The 17,249-nt window shown below is 42.4% G+C and overlaps 2 protein-coding genes across 3 annotated transcripts in view; both read right to left on the reverse strand.

The window, feature by feature from the left end:
• chchd6a (coiled-coil-helix-coiled-coil-helix domain containing 6a) overlaps positions 1-1,206 on the reverse strand; it is a 66,178-nt gene extending 64,972 nt beyond the window's left edge. Inside the window, exon 1 of one of the 2 annotated variants that reach the window (XM_062392655.1) lies at positions 1,004-1,206. In XM_062392655.1, the coding sequence (XP_062248639.1) occupies positions 1,004-1,087 (84 nt within the window). In that variant the 5' untranslated portion in view covers positions 1,088-1,206. The remainder of the gene's footprint in view (positions 1-1,003) is intronic. The other variant, XM_062392656.1, reaches the window with a different exon arrangement.
• A 398-nt stretch (positions 1,207-1,604) lies between these two features.
• On the reverse strand, positions 1,605-7,335 carry LOC133956251 (E3 ubiquitin/ISG15 ligase TRIM25-like). The gene is made up of 4 exons (XM_062391154.1): positions 6,585-7,335; positions 5,405-5,544; positions 4,244-4,411; positions 1,605-4,005 (listed from the first exon to the last, which is right to left on the reverse strand). The coding sequence occupies exons 1-4, from the start codon at positions 7,209-7,211 to the stop codon at positions 3,297-3,299; spliced, it is 1,644 nt and encodes a 547-aa protein (XP_062247138.1). The 5' UTR covers positions 7,212-7,335; the 3' UTR covers positions 1,605-3,296.
• Between the last annotated feature and the right edge of the window lie 9,914 nt (positions 7,336-17,249).

Genomic DNA, 17,249 nt, shown 5'->3' on the forward strand with positions numbered 1-17,249 from the left:
CACTCTTTCCTATCATGTTATAGACACAATAATTAAGCAATTACTTTAAAAAACAGTTGATTCTATAAGTGAGGATGAAAATAATGATTAGTTGCAGCCCTATGGATCTCAATCGACATCCATCGTAATATGATTAATTGTGCAAACAAGCTATTATCATAACTCATCTGTACAAAATAGATGTTTTTTAAAGTCCCCACGATTAACTATATTTAAAGGTTTCAGTATTGAGCAGTGTTATATTTGTGACTTCATATAAAGTTAAATCATCGTTTCATGTGTTGGTCATGACTTGCAGTGGGCAAAATTCCCACAAATCCCAAAGCACTGGAAGGCAGCGCTGTCATTAGGCTCACAACATCAGACTTCATGCGAAAAAAAAGAAAATGTAAAACCAGCGAGTTTCTCTCGGCTAGGCCCATGAGGCATAAGATTATCTCCGTGTTGACTGTGCATCACATCCACAGTGCAGCCGACATGTTCACCTCAAGCACCGGCGAAGGTTAACACTCGGTTCACCTAGGTGCGACCTGGACGCCCTGGTGTTAGCAAACCAGCAAGGATCTGGTTGAGCTGTGGAAATGAGGGATTTCCACTGGTCCTGGTCCTGCCAGGTGGACAATAACCTCGCCGAATGTACCAGCACACGTTGACTGTTGTTAAAAGACACTAATCACATGCCAGATATGTTCCTGAGCCGATGAGCAAGGCACACTTCTACCATGTAGCGTATTGGGGATGAGGTCTGGTGCAGGGAATAAGATGTGTTGAAAAAGCCCCAGGTCGCACATCAACCTGTCACTGCCCCTCTCCTCACATCCTCCTCCTCCTCCTCCTCCAGCTTCAACCGGCACCACACTGCCTGACATCCAGAGGGAACCGTGGACCACCGGGTCAGCTGTACCAGCCACACGCTAACAGCTAGTTAGCACCGGGCAGCACCGTAGACTGCCCTATAAAAAGATTAGCATGGCTTATCAAGCGCTAGCCAGATTAGCATTACCTTGACTCCACGGAGAATCCGGACTCTGTCCTCATCGTCCACGCCGAACGACACCTTCCTGGTTGTACTCTCCCCTGAGCCCATGGTTGTGTAGGTAAAGTGTCACCTCTGCGAATGGACGGGGATGACAGCGTCATGAAAAGATGAAGTTAGTGTCCAGCCCGGGGACAGAATCTGTGACAGACGGGATCGGGGTTGCCAGATTCTTCGCAAGCATCCCCCTCTCGTAGTGATATGTAAAACCAAGACTGTGTTTCTCTGGGAGATTAAGCAACTAATTAAAATTGTTCATGAAGAAAATTCATTCTCAATGTGTTTAAATTTGTATTTAAGTAAAATCATGTGTATTCAAGGAAAACAATTTATGACCGAGACGTCGTTAGTTTCCTGTCAACGGCCCAACCTGGCAACCCCACTGTCAAACCTTACACTCTTAAATAAATTAAATGAAATTTTTAAATCTGTGGAGGCCTAAGGAAGACTATATTAAATCTGAAAATAAAATAAAAATTCACCCATAGCCATGTCAGCCTTTTCATTTCCCACATATTATACCTCAGTAAAAATAAATGAAATGAAACACATCAGGGCAGTTTGCATTTTTATTTTAACCTTGACCATATAAAAACTGTTACATTTGATTTTCAAGTTGTGCAATGGACATTAATCAAATGTTAATACAAATTAGAAAATAGGATGAAACATGAATAGTGTAAATAGATTTTTGTATGTTGTATGCAAAAATTCATAATGCAATCGTGTAATGATCTCATAATGAAAACAAGTCTTTTTATTGATTGTAACATGAACATTATTAAAATGCGGAAACAAACAGCACCCTCCATTGCATCTGTCAGCCATTTAGGCTTTCTTCAGTTAGGGCATAGGTCATTATAAAAGGAAAGTTGTAGGTAATAGTAAGATTATTTATAAACAAATGAAATCAATTTAAAATCAATTCTCAAAGATACAGATAACATTCTGAAATAGATTATGCTTTCTTTTTGACTTTTTAGCAATAAGGTTAAAAGGGGAATTAAAAAAGTCTAAATTGCTAAGTTTAAATGAGCATTGTACCATCTGAGTTTAAAAAAATCTGACTTAAAGAGTTTTAAAATTATATTTTAATGACCTTGTTAAAATGAGAATGTGTATCAATTTGCTGAGACTATCAAACATAGAATAGGTATTATCTTGCTATTTGGGGGCCTGTTAAAAGTTGCTTACCGCTGTTTTTTTATATCCTAATTTCGATTTTAAAAGCTTTTACCAATTCATGCATTCCTGGCCATGAGGTAGGCAATAACAGAATCCAGTTCCCTGAAAAAAAAAGCTGTGTATTGTCAGCAAATGATGTAATGATGTTCCCCAGTGGAAGCATGGAAATTACACAGATCACGAGCATCCAAGTAAACCCATTTCTCAAGTTGGTCAATTAAAATCTTCGATCGCATCAAAAGCTGCACTGAAATTTGAGGGAGACTGACAGCCACTTTAACACACCCACTCTGATTATCAGGTCATTTTACAAATGTCAGTGCTGTGTCAGTGCTGCGGTTTGCTTTTCTAAAATGCTGTTATTGGTTCAACAAACAAGACGTTGGTTATGAAAATTTTTCCATGGAAGTTTACTGAGGAAAGGTAAAGTAGAAATAGGTCTGTAATGATCTCGCTCTGAGTAATTTAGACAGAGGCGTTTACTGTAATGTGGGAGAGGACTTGGAACCAGATCAAAACCGCATCTAAATTAACCTGATCATGAGAAACAAAAATAATTATTGTAAACAAATGATCTCATATGATTAGTAATTTTTGTATTGCAGTCATGCTTAATAGTAAATAAACATTTTAATAGCATGGCATCATAAAATGGTTTATAGCATATTAAGTAGATTTATTTTCAGGTACTTTTCACTTTTACTCCTTATCAGCTAACCCTTTAATTAATAAATAATAAGATCACTGATCCAATCAGAGCGTGCACGTAACATTAGAACCCTCCCACTGCAGCGGTAGCATCACTGCTTAACCAACATCTAAAGTAGAGTTTTGCATCAGATAACAGGCTTCACTCAGCAAGTCCTTGTACTTGTAATACTTTAACTACATTTAACAGCACTTACTTTAACTCAGGTATAGAAAATGTCTATGGTAATTTTTCTTTTACTTGAGAACATTTTAGTCTATTTATTTGTACCTTTGTTGTTTGAGAAATTCCTCCACCTCAGGACTTAGGCCAGTTTACTTGGTTGAACAGACAAATATGCAAGGAAAGTATTTAGAAATTGACATTTCACATCCCACTGTTCAGAGTGATCCAGGAATCTGGTGTGTTTGATTGAATACCAAACACTGGGTAAACTGGCTCCCTAAACACAGCCCTGAAGGTATGCAGGTGATCCCTGCGCCCTTTGGTGCTGTGGAACGATAACGTGCCCCCCTCGTAGTCCAACGCTACCTCAATCCTCAGCGGTTGGATAGACGTTTCTCCCAGAGCCACATTAGAGGAGGATTGGCACACTGTCAGCTTGCCGTTTTTCCACTGCAGTCGCCAGGACACAGAGTTGTGTCCCAGACGACTGTGGTCCCCACGGCGCGGGATGCTCTTGTAACACACGCCCAGTGACCACATGCTGTTGGCCCCCACCTCCACCACCCATACGTGCTCACCACTTGAGAAACCTTGGCTGCACAGAACCTGTGGTGCACTTGTGAAACGCTCCGGGTGCTCTGGGTACGGCTGCTTGCTGGAGCTGTACTTGACCGTACGCAGATCATTGGACACGATCAGGCTGGGATGGGCGCTGAAGATGTTGAAGGAGAGGTCCAGCGGGTTGAGGATGATGTGAAGAGAATCCAGGAAGCGGGTAATTTCTGAGCGGAAGTCTTGGGTTTTGAGGCCTGTCAGGACACGCCTGGTGCTGAGCGGTGCCTTTGAAGGGAGTGTTGAGGGAACGGTGACTTCCACAACCTTTCTCATCTGATTTTCAATTGTCAGGAACCTAATGGGCAGAGAAGGTTCCTCACTTCATTTCCGCAAACATGAACAAACAGATCTTTATAAAGGGACTGGGATAGAATTTCTAAACTCATACTCTATGTGTGATACATATTATAATCCACACAATTCTTTGACCCAAGTTCACAATTCATCAAAATAAAAGCTTTGTCAGTCAGGTCTGAAGCTTTATTATTCTACAAGTAGACTTCAGAGAGAGAATTACTTTAGTTCTGGTGTACCTGTGTATGAAGATGCATGGGTCAGTCTCACTCAGGGCCTGTGTTGCACTTCGCTGGGCATCCAGTAACTCCTGCTGTTGCTCTTCCAGTGCACTCACTCCGAGCTGCCAGCTATTCCTGCGCTGGCCTCTCTCCTCCTCCAAAAGCACACGCAGACGCTCCCTGTACCTGGAAGCCAAACAACAATAGTACATGAATAGAATGTTAAAACAGGTCACATCATAAGGGTGTTCCAACCACAAGAGTAATTAATATGAATTATCATCACTAGCATATCTATTCAACTACTTACCCACGACAGACTTTAAAACTAATGAATAATGAGACATCCTACATTTATCAAAACTTTAACTAATCCCTGACGTTAGTTCCCTGCTCATATTTCGGTGAAAAGGTTTACTCCTAGGCATAAAATGCAGTTGAACCTCATTCATTAGATGACATCTTATTTCAGTTTGAATCTACACAGTCCCTCCCTGGTCTGGCTTGTCCAGCCTTAAGAAGGAATGTCTGTTATCGTTCAATCAGTGACAATTTCTGACAAAGGCAGAGCAGTCCTGTGAAACTCTGTTCAGCCACCATTATATGATAATGAAGTTTACTCATTTTCACCTTTAAAATAAGGTTATTATATCTTTCTAATTTAAATACAGTGTTTAAATATTGGCATTAATACCGGATGGTTTTTTTAATGGATTCAAATAATTATATTTTAGAGACTCGTGTTGTTGAATTGTGACTTGATGATAATAATTAACCGACATTAGGCGACTGAATGACAGTTCCACTAACATATTTACTGTCACCTGCTGTGCTCAGTGTCTAAGTGAGCCAAGTCAAAGTTTGACAAATAAAAAAGTGTGCTGACATATTATTTATCAAGAGTTTAAGTCAAAACATTTGCTGTGGACTATATGGGTCTGCTTTGTTCAGATTTGGCCAAGAAACATCAGCAACCACACCCGCATTTGCCATCAGAGTCTGACGTCAAACCAGTGAGAGGAGGACAGAGAGACTAACACAAAGCTCTCACATAAAAATTAATTATAACTTGTGATACAAGACACCGATTTAGGAAATACAGAGCGTTTAAAACATCCTTCAGTATGTCAGTGTATCTGCTTGAGGATAATCTCTACCCGCACATGTACAATCTATTACCTGTCCACGAGTGCAGCCATACTGTCCATGAGTGAGACAGCCTTGTTGATCAGTTTGTCACCTATGGCTTCGGAGGCTCCCTGCTCCTCTGCTGTTTTCTGAAGGAGAGTCTCGGCCATCTGCAGCCTGCAGGACACAAGCTGCAAACACACATTCAATGCATGTGTGTGTTAAACACAGCAGGAGGAAAATCTGGAATGACTGGTTGATCTTTTCTGACTCAGGGAAAAAACATAGAGCATATTCTCATGTGACACTCTCACAGCTGCTCTTCCATTCCCATGATCTCTGTGAATTGACAACAGTACTGTTGGGGCTGGGCAACAAAATTAAAAAATAATAATCACAATATCGCAAAGGTTCATAATTATTGAAATAGCTTATGTTTTGTGTCAGCACAGTGGGAAGGTATTAACACAAAATTAAAATGTGTTTAAACCACAAACCTTCACTCAGGAGCAGAAATCAGGCTTTAAACTCAAGATGAATAACATTGGGACATTATCATATAGATTGATTCATGTTTTTATCTTGATATAATTTCAGACTTTTTGGAACAAGGGCTAAGCACTTCTGTATTTAACTTAGTCACCTGGAACTGAGATCTCCCGTTATCATTGTTACTTAAACAGGTTCTTCTTGTCTTTTGTATTGTTGTCATTCAATGGTTTCCACGTAGCAGCCAGTCACTTTATTCAAACCTCAAATGTTTCCATCAATGTTTCACAATAGGCATAAAATATAATGTCCTCATTTTTATATAACAGTATTTATCCTATTTATGTATCATAATATAAGGTAACTTAGTTTTAATTATTGTCAGGTTGAAAGTTTTTCAACATTTTAGAATTTCTTCATGGAAAAATTTACAAATCTTTATAAAAAAAAATTGGCAGGTTCAGTGAACTAATATCTATGAATGTGTGAAATCTGGTGTGGTTTGATTACATTTAAGGGGATTGTACTGAGTTTCCCATTATTCTTTTTATCCATGATTGACAAATTGTACTTTGTACTTTCCATCCAGCAAACGTCTTGTCAATTATTTAATTATTCAGGAATTTGACCAGTGAAAGACCAACGTTTTCTTTTGACATCGGTTCCATACATCATAGATATTTTAAAAAATGGAGTTATAGTAAAAGTCATGATAAAGCCTGTAAAATCTATTTAAATTTACCTTATTGCGGCTCGCCAGTGCCCGCCTCATCTCTTCTTCGGCCACGCTGAAGGTGAGCACATCATGGTTCTGGTGATGGCCCTGTGTGATGCATGTGCTGCACAGCGAGGTCATGTCATTGGAACAGAAGTACTCAAGTTGCTGCTGGTGGACAGCGCAGCCCTTCACCCCCAGCTCATTCAGAGGCTCCACCACGGCGTGCATTTTGAATGACTCCTTCTCATGGTGTCTCTGAAGGTGCCTGGAGCACAGGGACACCTCACACTTCAAGCAGGACTTCACAGCCAACGCTGGCTGGTCGATGCAGTAGTCGCAGAGAACTTCCATGGTCTGGGGCAAAGTGTCGTACTGCCTGTCTAGATGCTGTATGGTGGCCTGGTAACCCTCAATGATGCCGCAGAGTTTGAAGTTCTTCTGGAGGGAGCCCGCACCCTCAAATTCCTCACGACATTCCGGGCAACGTGGGAGCGTTTCGCCACACTTGTCCGTGACGTCCACGGACTTGGAGATGCAAGCTCGGCAGTAGTTGTGCCCACAGGGTAGAACCACTGGGTTGGAGTAGAACTGAAGGCAGATGGGACAGCTCAGCTCGTGAACAAGCTGCTCCTCCGGCTTGGACAAAGACATGCTGAGAGGCGATGGTAGCTTCTTACTGTTAATTCTCTTCTTGTGAACGCCCTCTATTAATCATACAACATATCTACCTTTGGTTTCTCTGCTTTCTTGTCTCTCAATGCCACACGTGAGTCTGAAGCAACAGCTGGTAATATACAGAGCAAAGGAGGAAGTCATCAGCCTATCATCATCATGTATTTATCTGAATGGCAGGAGGTGCAGGACAACATTCCTTTTAAAGAGGCCCAGTCGTCTGTGATGCCAGAAATTGACACCCGCATCATGGCTGCTGTTGATGGTAAAAATATGTTCCACGTGAGAGTTTTACACACAAGCTCACAGAAATCTTTCTCAGTGGATTTCCATTTGCACAACTAGGAGAAAATTCAACGGAGGGAATGCATTGCACTTAATCTCAAAAAGAGAAAAGTTTTATCTCACGGCATCGCTGTCTGGTTCATTGTAAGCATGGAAGTGTGCACAAGTCTGTTTCTGCATGTGCTTGGTCCACATAATATAAATGGGGGAAGCTGGTACCATACACAGGGAAATCACATGGCTCAAGTCTCCTGTTGACTGTAAACACTTTGGGGATGAAATACCCATCGACTCCACCTCCTTCTGTCTTGTAGTGTTCCATGTTTGGTGCGTTTTAAGGTCACCAATATAAAGCAAAGATGGGGCAGAAAACAATAAAGTATTGCAGTGAAAGCGAAGAGCTAAACCATACAGACCAACGCAGTGACAATAATGATAACTGCAGGTACCGTGTCCGGAACTGCTTGTTTGACATATTAGTCTATAAGACCTCATGACAGGTTTCAGTTCATGAAATAGATGCTGTTTTCTTATTGACTAGCCTACAATTTTAAAACATATATACAAAACAAAAATAACGTTTAAATATGTACATTATTCACCGTATCTACCATTATGTTTTGTTGCTGATAATCATCACATTTCTTCATTATTATACTGTACTGAACAAAGTTAGAAGTGTCTGACTCCAAAGATTTACAAATAAAAAATCAATGAGACAGGATCATTTAAATTTAACAAAATATGTCAACTATGACATGACAACATGAACACTATATTAACAGAAAAGTATAATTTTCAAGTATGAGTACATATGCATTTTATACTGAAATGAATCTCAAGAGGTTATAAATTTAGCTGTATGTTGTATGTCATGTTAACCACAAAATCATAAATAGATGTAATTAGTCTTACATTTTTTGCTTTTTATGCAGACTATTCAGATTTGATTATTGTAACACCTTATTTCAAGGACCGCCGTTTGTGAGTACTACGTTTTTAAAAAGTTGTGAAGTCTACAGCTAAATTATTTATATAGTAGTTTTCTAATGACCACTCAAAGTGCTTCACATCAAGAAATACACAGAATTTCATCAACCACTGTTCCCTCATTAACCTCTGTCCTTATCCTGACCACTACAGCCAAACCGCATCCCCTCTGTTCCTGTGCAGCCATAGAACATTTATAATATCTCCTGAGGGACAGGTTAGTCTTGTGACTTGAAGGAAACAAGGCTCACTGTGATCACATTTTGTTTCAGCTCAAGGAAATGTACCTGCAGTGGAGAAAACAAGCTTGAACAATGACTTCTAAACATCCACACCCAGTACACCACTGTTTCAATCAGCTCAGTCAAAGTTAATTATTCCATCACATTTCATTTAGCTGACGCTTTTATCCAAGCTACTTTCAAGAAGTGCATTCAACCATGAGGGTACAAACCCAGAACAACAATAATCAAAAAAGTAAAATTTTCATCAAGTAAGCCAAACTTTAAGTGCTGCTATTTATTTCATGTTATTCAAGGTAAAGTCGGAAGAGATGTTTTTTTAGTTTGCGGTTTTCTGCTATCCTGATGTCATTGGGGAGCTCCTTCCACCATTTAGGAGCCGGGGGAGAAAACAGTCGGGATTTTGTTGATTGGTTAGCTCGCAGTGAGGGAGCAGCAAGCCAATTGGCAGATGCAGAGCGGAGTGACCGGGCTGGGGTGTAACGTTTGACCATGTCCTGGATGTATACTGGACCTGATCCGTTCGCATCACAGTGAACAAGTACTAGTGTTTTGAAATGGATGCGGGCCGCTACTGGTAACCAGTGAAGGGAGTGGAGGAGCGGAGTAGTGTGTGTGAATTTAGGTTGGTTAATGACCAGTCGAGCTGCTGCATTCTGGATGAGCTGTAGAGGCCAGATAGCACTAGCAGGTAGACCTGCCAGGAGGGAGTTACTATAGTCTAGGCATGAGATGACAAGCGAGAAGGGGACGTATTCTCCTGATGTTGTGCAGCATGTATCTACAGGAACAGGTTGTTGCAGTAATGTTGGCAGTAAGGGAGAGTTAAATTTGAGTGTTACACCAAGGTTTCCTAGCAGTCTGTGTGGGGGCTAACACGGAGTTGTCAAAGGTAACAGTCAGGTCATGGATGGGAGAAACGTTTCCTGTTTCTTGAGAGATGTCAGTCAGACAAGCAGAGATTTGTGCTGCTACCTGTGTTTCAGATTGGGGAAAAGAGAGGGTTAGTTGTGTGTCATCAGCATAACTGTGGCAGGAAAAGCCATGTGAGTGAATGACTGAGCTGAGAGAGTTGGTGTACAGAGAGAAGAAAAGGGGACCCAGGACGGAACCTTGAGGGACCCAAGTAGTGAAAGTTCCAGGTTCGGACAGAGAAGGTAGCAAGGATGAGAGCAGGGAGAGAGCACGTTAGCAAAGTTGAACAATGAACTCTGATGTAATCTGCTTTAGCTGCTGCTGTATGTTTCAATATGTCTGTGGTTTATGGTAGTGTGTGATTGTCCACAGATTCTCATTTATTTTTGAAAGGAAAGTGATGCCAAATGAACCTCACCCTTAGTCACTGTCTTTTGTCTCTCATCACAGCCACAATGACCTGGTTACTGGAAGTTGGACGTGAAATCATTGCCGGCAACCCAAATCCTGAACATCAAACTGAACCGGAGGATCAGCATTCCTGCTGCGTCAGCAGACATTAAGTTTGATTTTCCAGAAATCTTCCAAGCTGCCTGGAAACCTAGACTGCCACCTCCGCTGACTGCTTGCTGTGAAGAGCTTTGTTACTTTTTCATTTTGGGCTCAATTTTTTATTTATTAAAAGAAGTTTGGAGGTTTGCCACTGCTGCTGCCTTGTCAAATTGTACTCACTGTTGGCTTTCACACTATTGGAAGACTAGATGATATTCTGGTTGATAATTTTGGTTATTACTTGAAAAGGTTTCCATTCTCTAATGTTCAGAAAACATCGCTTTCCTCATAGTGTCAATTGCTGCAGCTCCTGTTTTCAACCTCTTTCTAAAACACTTAGCTCAGCTAGGATTGGCTAGCTGGCGCTCTCTGTTGTGATGGATGTTAAGGAAATGTTTGACTCCGCTTTCACTTCACCTGGATTTGTTAGGGGGCGTGCCAGATTAGGTGTGCATAATGCCATTGTGCGTCATGGTGATGTTAAATCATATCGTGATAATGATTTGAACTTCTCTGCCAGAATACTGCCAAGATGTTATGGGAGTTTCAAGAGCAGTGTTTTCGCTTGGAAATTTTAACCTGGAGAGCTTTCATATACAAAAAAAACGTTATAACACATAGATGAAATGGCCATGATTCATATTTTCAGATTTTCACATGACTGAATAATGAGTGGTGTAATATATCTACCTATCCTTGTTAAGGATATGTATTTTATTAAACCTGACAAACTTTAATAGTTAGCAATGTTTTAGTCAAAATTATATTTGAAGACAAAAGGATTAAAGGAAACTTGTTTGCGGACATGTTGTCATGTTAAAAAAAATGCGGAATTTCCTGTTTTGGCAGCAAGCCTGTCGGATAGATTTTGTCCGACTGGCACAGAGAATAGAAAGAAAAGAAAAGACAGACAGACAGCATCAACTAATGTTCATTGTATTTGACAGGTCCTGTGAGAAGTTTTTCTTAAAACCAGTCTGACGCTGGTGAGGTAACTTCATGTCTTAACATGTTGAAAGATATAAGCCTCCGGCTCTAGTGATACTGTACCTTCTTGTGTTAAAACCATGGTCTGGTGCTCATGTAAACTTTTTCTCCTCTTGCAGTCATTATTTGTCTAACCATTCAGGGATCCTTGGGTGAATCATATGCAAGCGATTGGGGTCAAATCAAGCCTTTTGTGCAAATTATTGTATATTCAGACATTTATCAGTCATTTACCAATAATATTCTTTATTATTTCAAGCAGATATGTTGGGACCTGGCATTTGTGAAATATAGTTTCGGCCTACATGTGTAGTCAAAAGCCTAAAACTGCGTGTCCTTTGTTCTGGTGAAAACCAGAGCCTCCAGAACTCTGTCTCCAAGGGTGCTACAACGTCACACCAAGGTCGTGAAAGCCGACCAGGGACACAAGTTTCAACTCCATTGTTCATCCTGGGCCCCATGACCTGTGAGGTCACCGGGCCAATATAAGGCCAGGTGTCCCCCTGTTCACTCTCTTTTCATGCAACGGCGAAGGGAGAAGCCTGGCTTCTCCAGCTCACATCTTTTCTTTCCATTCACCTCTTCGAGAGGAGCACACCATCTCTTCAACTGAGAGGAGCCCACCTCCAACTGCAGCTTTCCACTCACCGAGCGAGGGAAACCTCCTCCAGATCTAAGCTCTACCAACCTTCAAGCAGCGATGCGATGTCCTGCCGGAGAACTTCACACCACAACTGAGCTGCACAGCCCAACAGAACCACAAAGGCAGGAGCCACAAACCAGCAAGACGACTTCACAGAGCTTCAAACAGCACAGCATTCTTTTTTCCCTTTCCATTGACAGATAACACAACTGGAATTAATAATTATACTAGGCTAAGCAAGACTGTTCATTCGATTCCTTGTGATGTTTATAAGTTTGATTTTTGTTGCTGTGATATTTTGGGTACAAGTTATTTGAAAGTTAATGTTAGTTGTGGTATTCAGTCTTTCCTTGCATATATCTAGTAACTTTCTCTAATTTGCCACACACACAGACACACGCATATATCAGTACCCATCTTTCTGACCCCCGCTGCATGTCGTAAACATTCCAAAGGGGGGTGTCCGTTATCTTTGGTCCGGTCAACCGCCATTTTGGAAGCACGCAGACTCATAAAGACACACACACGCATACTCACATACACCTCTTTGTTTAATAAGTACACTGCTGGTAATTTGTGTTTTTGTACTTTATTATATTCATAATAAATGTTTTTCTTTCACAAATGTTTTTTCATTAATGTTGAATTTTCCCAACCTCTACACTGTCAATAACTCTATATCCTTCAACTTGGCTAACTATCTATATGGTAAATTTGGTTATAGTTATTCATTTAATTTTTAATCAAAGTTCCAAATTCGTAATGAGTACTTATTTGAGACTGAATCAATAAGTGGGCTATCTTCTCCCTTCCTTTAAAGGGTGGTGACCCAAGGTAACTTTAATCAAGTAAAGTTATTATTTAGTATTAATATTTTTAATAATAACATTCAATACTTTATTTTATTATTGATAACCAAATTTATTGAATGCCGAAAAACACTCCATTTTATGGTATCACGTTTAATGCATTATTGCACAACAGATAATATATCCTCCTTACAGTCCCCTCTATGAAGTACTGTCAGTCCTGGACATAGATGAAAACAACCATGACTAGTCATATTGCATCTTGCTAAACTTTACAATGCATGTGTGTGCAAGAAGTGATGACAAGAGGAAGTTTGTCATCATTTCCACTGGAAACTTTAGGTTACTTTCGTAACCCCGGTTCTCTGAGTAGCATGAGTGAGATGTCTTACTATGGGATACGCCCCTCGCGCGTATTCACAGAAGCACTTATTCCAATTCGCCAGCCCTGATAGGCTGGCAGTCGTGACGTCCGCGTCAAGGTGCCGCACCTTAAATAAGGTGGACGCGGCATCACACATCATTCAAAACAAGCACACCTCTTCTCGCTTCACCCCAGTAGCAAGAAGGGCGGTCTGGTGAGACATCGCACTCATGCTACTCAGAGAACCGGGGTTACGAAAGTAACCTAAAGTTCTCTTTCTTAGCATTCGTTTCGATGTCTCACTATGGGATATGGAGACTCCCGTATTGCCAGACAAGCTTATCTCGGTGACTGACCACCAGCCCCCCCCCTCACTTAAAAGTGAGATCCACATTGGAGCCCACGCTCAAGACATCGTGGGTCAGGCCAGGGTATGTGACATCCAACCTGTAGTACCTCGCAAATGTGAGGGGAGAAGACCAGCTAGCTGCAGCGCAGATGTCTTGGATAGCGACTCCCTTGAACAGGGCCCAAGAAGTCGCGAGACCTCTAGTAGAATGTGCCCGTAAACCAGTCGGAACCTGAAGGCCTGAGCTGGAGTAGGCCAATGCAATGGCATCCACTATCCAGTGAGAAAGTCTTTGTTTGGTGACAGGTTTGCCCCAGTGGGGCTTAGCCCAGGACACAAACAACTGATCCCCTTTTCTAAAGCACCTCGTCCTTTCCACATATGTGTGTAAGGTACGGACAGGGCACAGCATGTGTAACCGCTGCTGTTCTGCAGAACCATAGGGAGCATACATGCTGGATGTACAGATAAAGCGTGAGGGAGCAGGGAGAAGAACAGTGGGCACTGTGTGTTCCCCCTCGACGCAAACAGATCCACTGTTGCGTGGCCGAAATGTGACCAAATCTGAGCTACTACAGCCGGGTGAAGTTTCCACTCCGCGTAGAGAGGATTTCCCCTGGACAAAAGGTCCGCACCCACATTCTGAATTCCGGGAACGTGGGTCGCTCTCACTGAGAGGAGATGCTCCTCGCCCCACAATATCAGTCTGCGTGCAAGAGTGTGTAACTGTAGAGAACGTAGACCCCCCTGACAATTGATATACGCCACCGTGGTCGTATTGTCCGTCCTCACTAACACATGATGTCCCTGGTGGAACGGCAGAAAATGTTTCAGCGTCAGAAACACTGCCATCAACTCCAGATAATTTATATGGGCATGTTTGAGATCTGTGCTCCACATCCCATTCACGGATCTGCCCTCGAACACACCGCCCCAGCCTGACAGGCTGGCGTCCGTTTTGACCACTTTTCTGGCAGAAATTGTGCCCATGCGCACCCCCGCTGTCAACATAGACGGGCGTTGCCATGGTAGCAGCGCGAGAACGCAGGACGCGCAAGCCGTTACACTGCGGCGTCTGTGGCGCACAGGATCCAGTCTGAGAGAAGCCACCCAGCGCTGAAAATCTCTCATGTACAGCCTGCCCAGCCTCACCACCAATATTGTTGAGGCCATCAGTCCCAATAACCTGAGGCACAGTCCGTATGTGACCCGACGTGTTATGGCAAAATGAGAGAGAGTGGACCTGAAAGTGCGCACTCTCTCGGCTGACAGGCGAGACGTGTAGGTCAGTGAATTTAACGTGAGACCCAGAAAGGCAATTTCCAGTCTCGGCGTTAACACACTCTTTTCCCTGTTCACCACAAAACCGAGATCGGCCAGGTGAGTCAGTACAATGCTAGTGTGCGCCGCAGCCTCTTGCTCTGAGCGCGCCAGCAGCAGCCAGTCGTCCAGATAAGTGGCCACGCGTATACCCCGCTCCCTGAGGGGAGCTATAGTGGCATCGACACATTTCACAAACACCCTCGGGCTCAGTGACAGGCCAAATGGGAGTACCAGGTACTCGTACACTGTGTCCTGAAAAGCGAACCTCAGATATTTCCTGTGCGGAGGATAAATGGGAATGTGAAAATACGCGTCTTTCAGATCGATTGATGTGAACCAGTCCCCCGGTCGGATCAAACGTATCAGCGTTGAGTGTGTCAGCATGCGAAACTTGTACCTCCTGAGATACGAGTTCAAAATGCGAAGGTCCAGGATGGGACGTAATGAGGTCCCCCCTTTCTTTGGGACCAGGAAATACCTTGAATAGAAACCCTCCAGTCCCTGCCTGTGTGGCACTATTCGTATGGCTTTTTTGTTTAATAGAGCTGATATTTCTTCCCATAACACCTGGGCCGACTCTCCCTGCGCACGGGAAGCGATGAGGCCGGGAAAACGGGGGGGCATTGTGGTGAATTGAAGCCTGTAGCCTTTGGCCAGTGTTCTCAATACCAATTCTGACGCTGTGCATGCTTTCATCCAGGGCCCCCACACTGTCGTCGGTGGAGACTCTTCGCTGTGAAGCGGGCGCGATCGGCGCACGAGCTCGCGTTGCTGACAGCGGCGTGTTCCAGCCCGAGACACGCGGAGCAGACCTGGTGAGTGTCCATGCTCGATATTTTATTTACACAGGTGCACAGGCGATGGGCATCGCCTGGTTGCGAGGTGGAAGGAAGCTTTGCAGCTTGATCCATTTAGCTTGGTGTGCTAAAGGGGAGCGAATTATGTGATAGTGATAGTCGCTTTTAGCTAGCTCCGGTGGCAGGCAGTGTGGTGACCGCAGGCTCCCGGTGCCGTTTAGCTAATCAAATAGAAGCAACTACCTATGGTGAAGGCAGTCGCATCGGCGTTTATTCCACTAGCGTCCGGCGATGGAGGTGTTAGCTCTGGTCTGTGGATAGCAGCTAGTTAGCATCAACGCCGATTATAAGGTGGACGCCACGTCCACCTTATTTAAGGTGCGGCACCTTGACGCGGACGTCACGACTGCCAGCCTATCAGGGCTGGCGAATTGGAATAAGTGCTTCTGTGAATACGCGCAAGGGGCGTATCCCATAGTGAGACATCAAAACGAATGCTAAGAAAGAGAACACCAGACTGTTGATAGATCTGAAAAAGGACATTGTACTGTACACAGTATTTCGTACTTATGCACTACATAGAGCTTGATCGCGTGTTTATAGACTATATATAGTATGAACATACTGTTACTAAAGTATATACTATTTATACATATACATGATGCAAGTAATACTTTTTTTTTGTCTTTGTTTAATCGTTCACAGGCTTGTAGAGTCAAGTATTTAAATAACCTGTGGTCAAATGTAGGGCCTTGTCTCACATTATGAGTCAGGATGAGACATGGAAGTATGGAACTAAATTCTTTATCATCAATTTTAATTTAGTCTGCATGATTTTCTGTGATGTCTTAGCAGCGTTATTAATGGGAAAGAAATACCAAACAATCTCTAAATATCAAAATCATTGAAAATAAAAGAAAACCTTTGAAAAAAAGAGAGATTTTTTCAAAGGTTTTGACCCATGATACAGATTCGACAAAGCATGGTGATAATGGCTGTAAACTACAGGCCTGACATGAGCATCATCTTGAACAAGGATATGGATTTTTCAACAATATAAATTTTAAGCACTTGTATAACTCTTACCTATGACTGTAGCCGTATAAAGCTCTACATACAATATTATTAAGTGTGTATCTTTATAAAGCATACAGCCATGGTTAGAGTTATACTATTACATGTCTCTAATAAAAGGTTAGGCAAAGTTTACAGTCTGTATAAGTACATCCTCATAGACACAATGACCTCTAGTGGCACTAGTGATTTTTACAAGATCCATCAAGCAGGTTTTGAGCTTCCAAACGACACAGCAAAAGAGAGATCATGTACCTAATGGTGCTGTTAGATACCAGTTACAGTGAAGGACGACCCTTGCTGTGATTGATGCATGGTGACCCTCTCTATCTGTTGTGTGCCTGGACTTATGCAACGCCCCAGAGACCTCCAGAACGTGGTCACATTGACCGATCTTCACAAAAATCTATACACAGGTGTATCATGACCAGACAAAAAAGTCTGTAGGTGCAATTGGAAAAACGCAACAGGAAGCCTGCTATTCTGCATTTAGTGGCCATTTTGGCCATATTCCACATTTTTACTTTGATATACTTGTACCAGGGCTTTCATCAGATCAACTTCAAATTGAGATCAGTGTCATCACAACAATATGGAGATAAAAAGTTATTAAAAGTTAGATTTTTTCGTCACACGTGTGACCGTGGTGTGGCGTCAAAGTTACACGCCATGAAAACACGATGTTCT

The sequence above is a fragment of the Platichthys flesus genome, chromosome 7, assembly GCF_949316205.1.
Source record: "Platichthys flesus chromosome 7, fPlaFle2.1, whole genome shotgun sequence".
NCBI lineage: Eukaryota > Metazoa > Chordata > Actinopteri > Pleuronectiformes > Pleuronectidae > Platichthys > Platichthys flesus.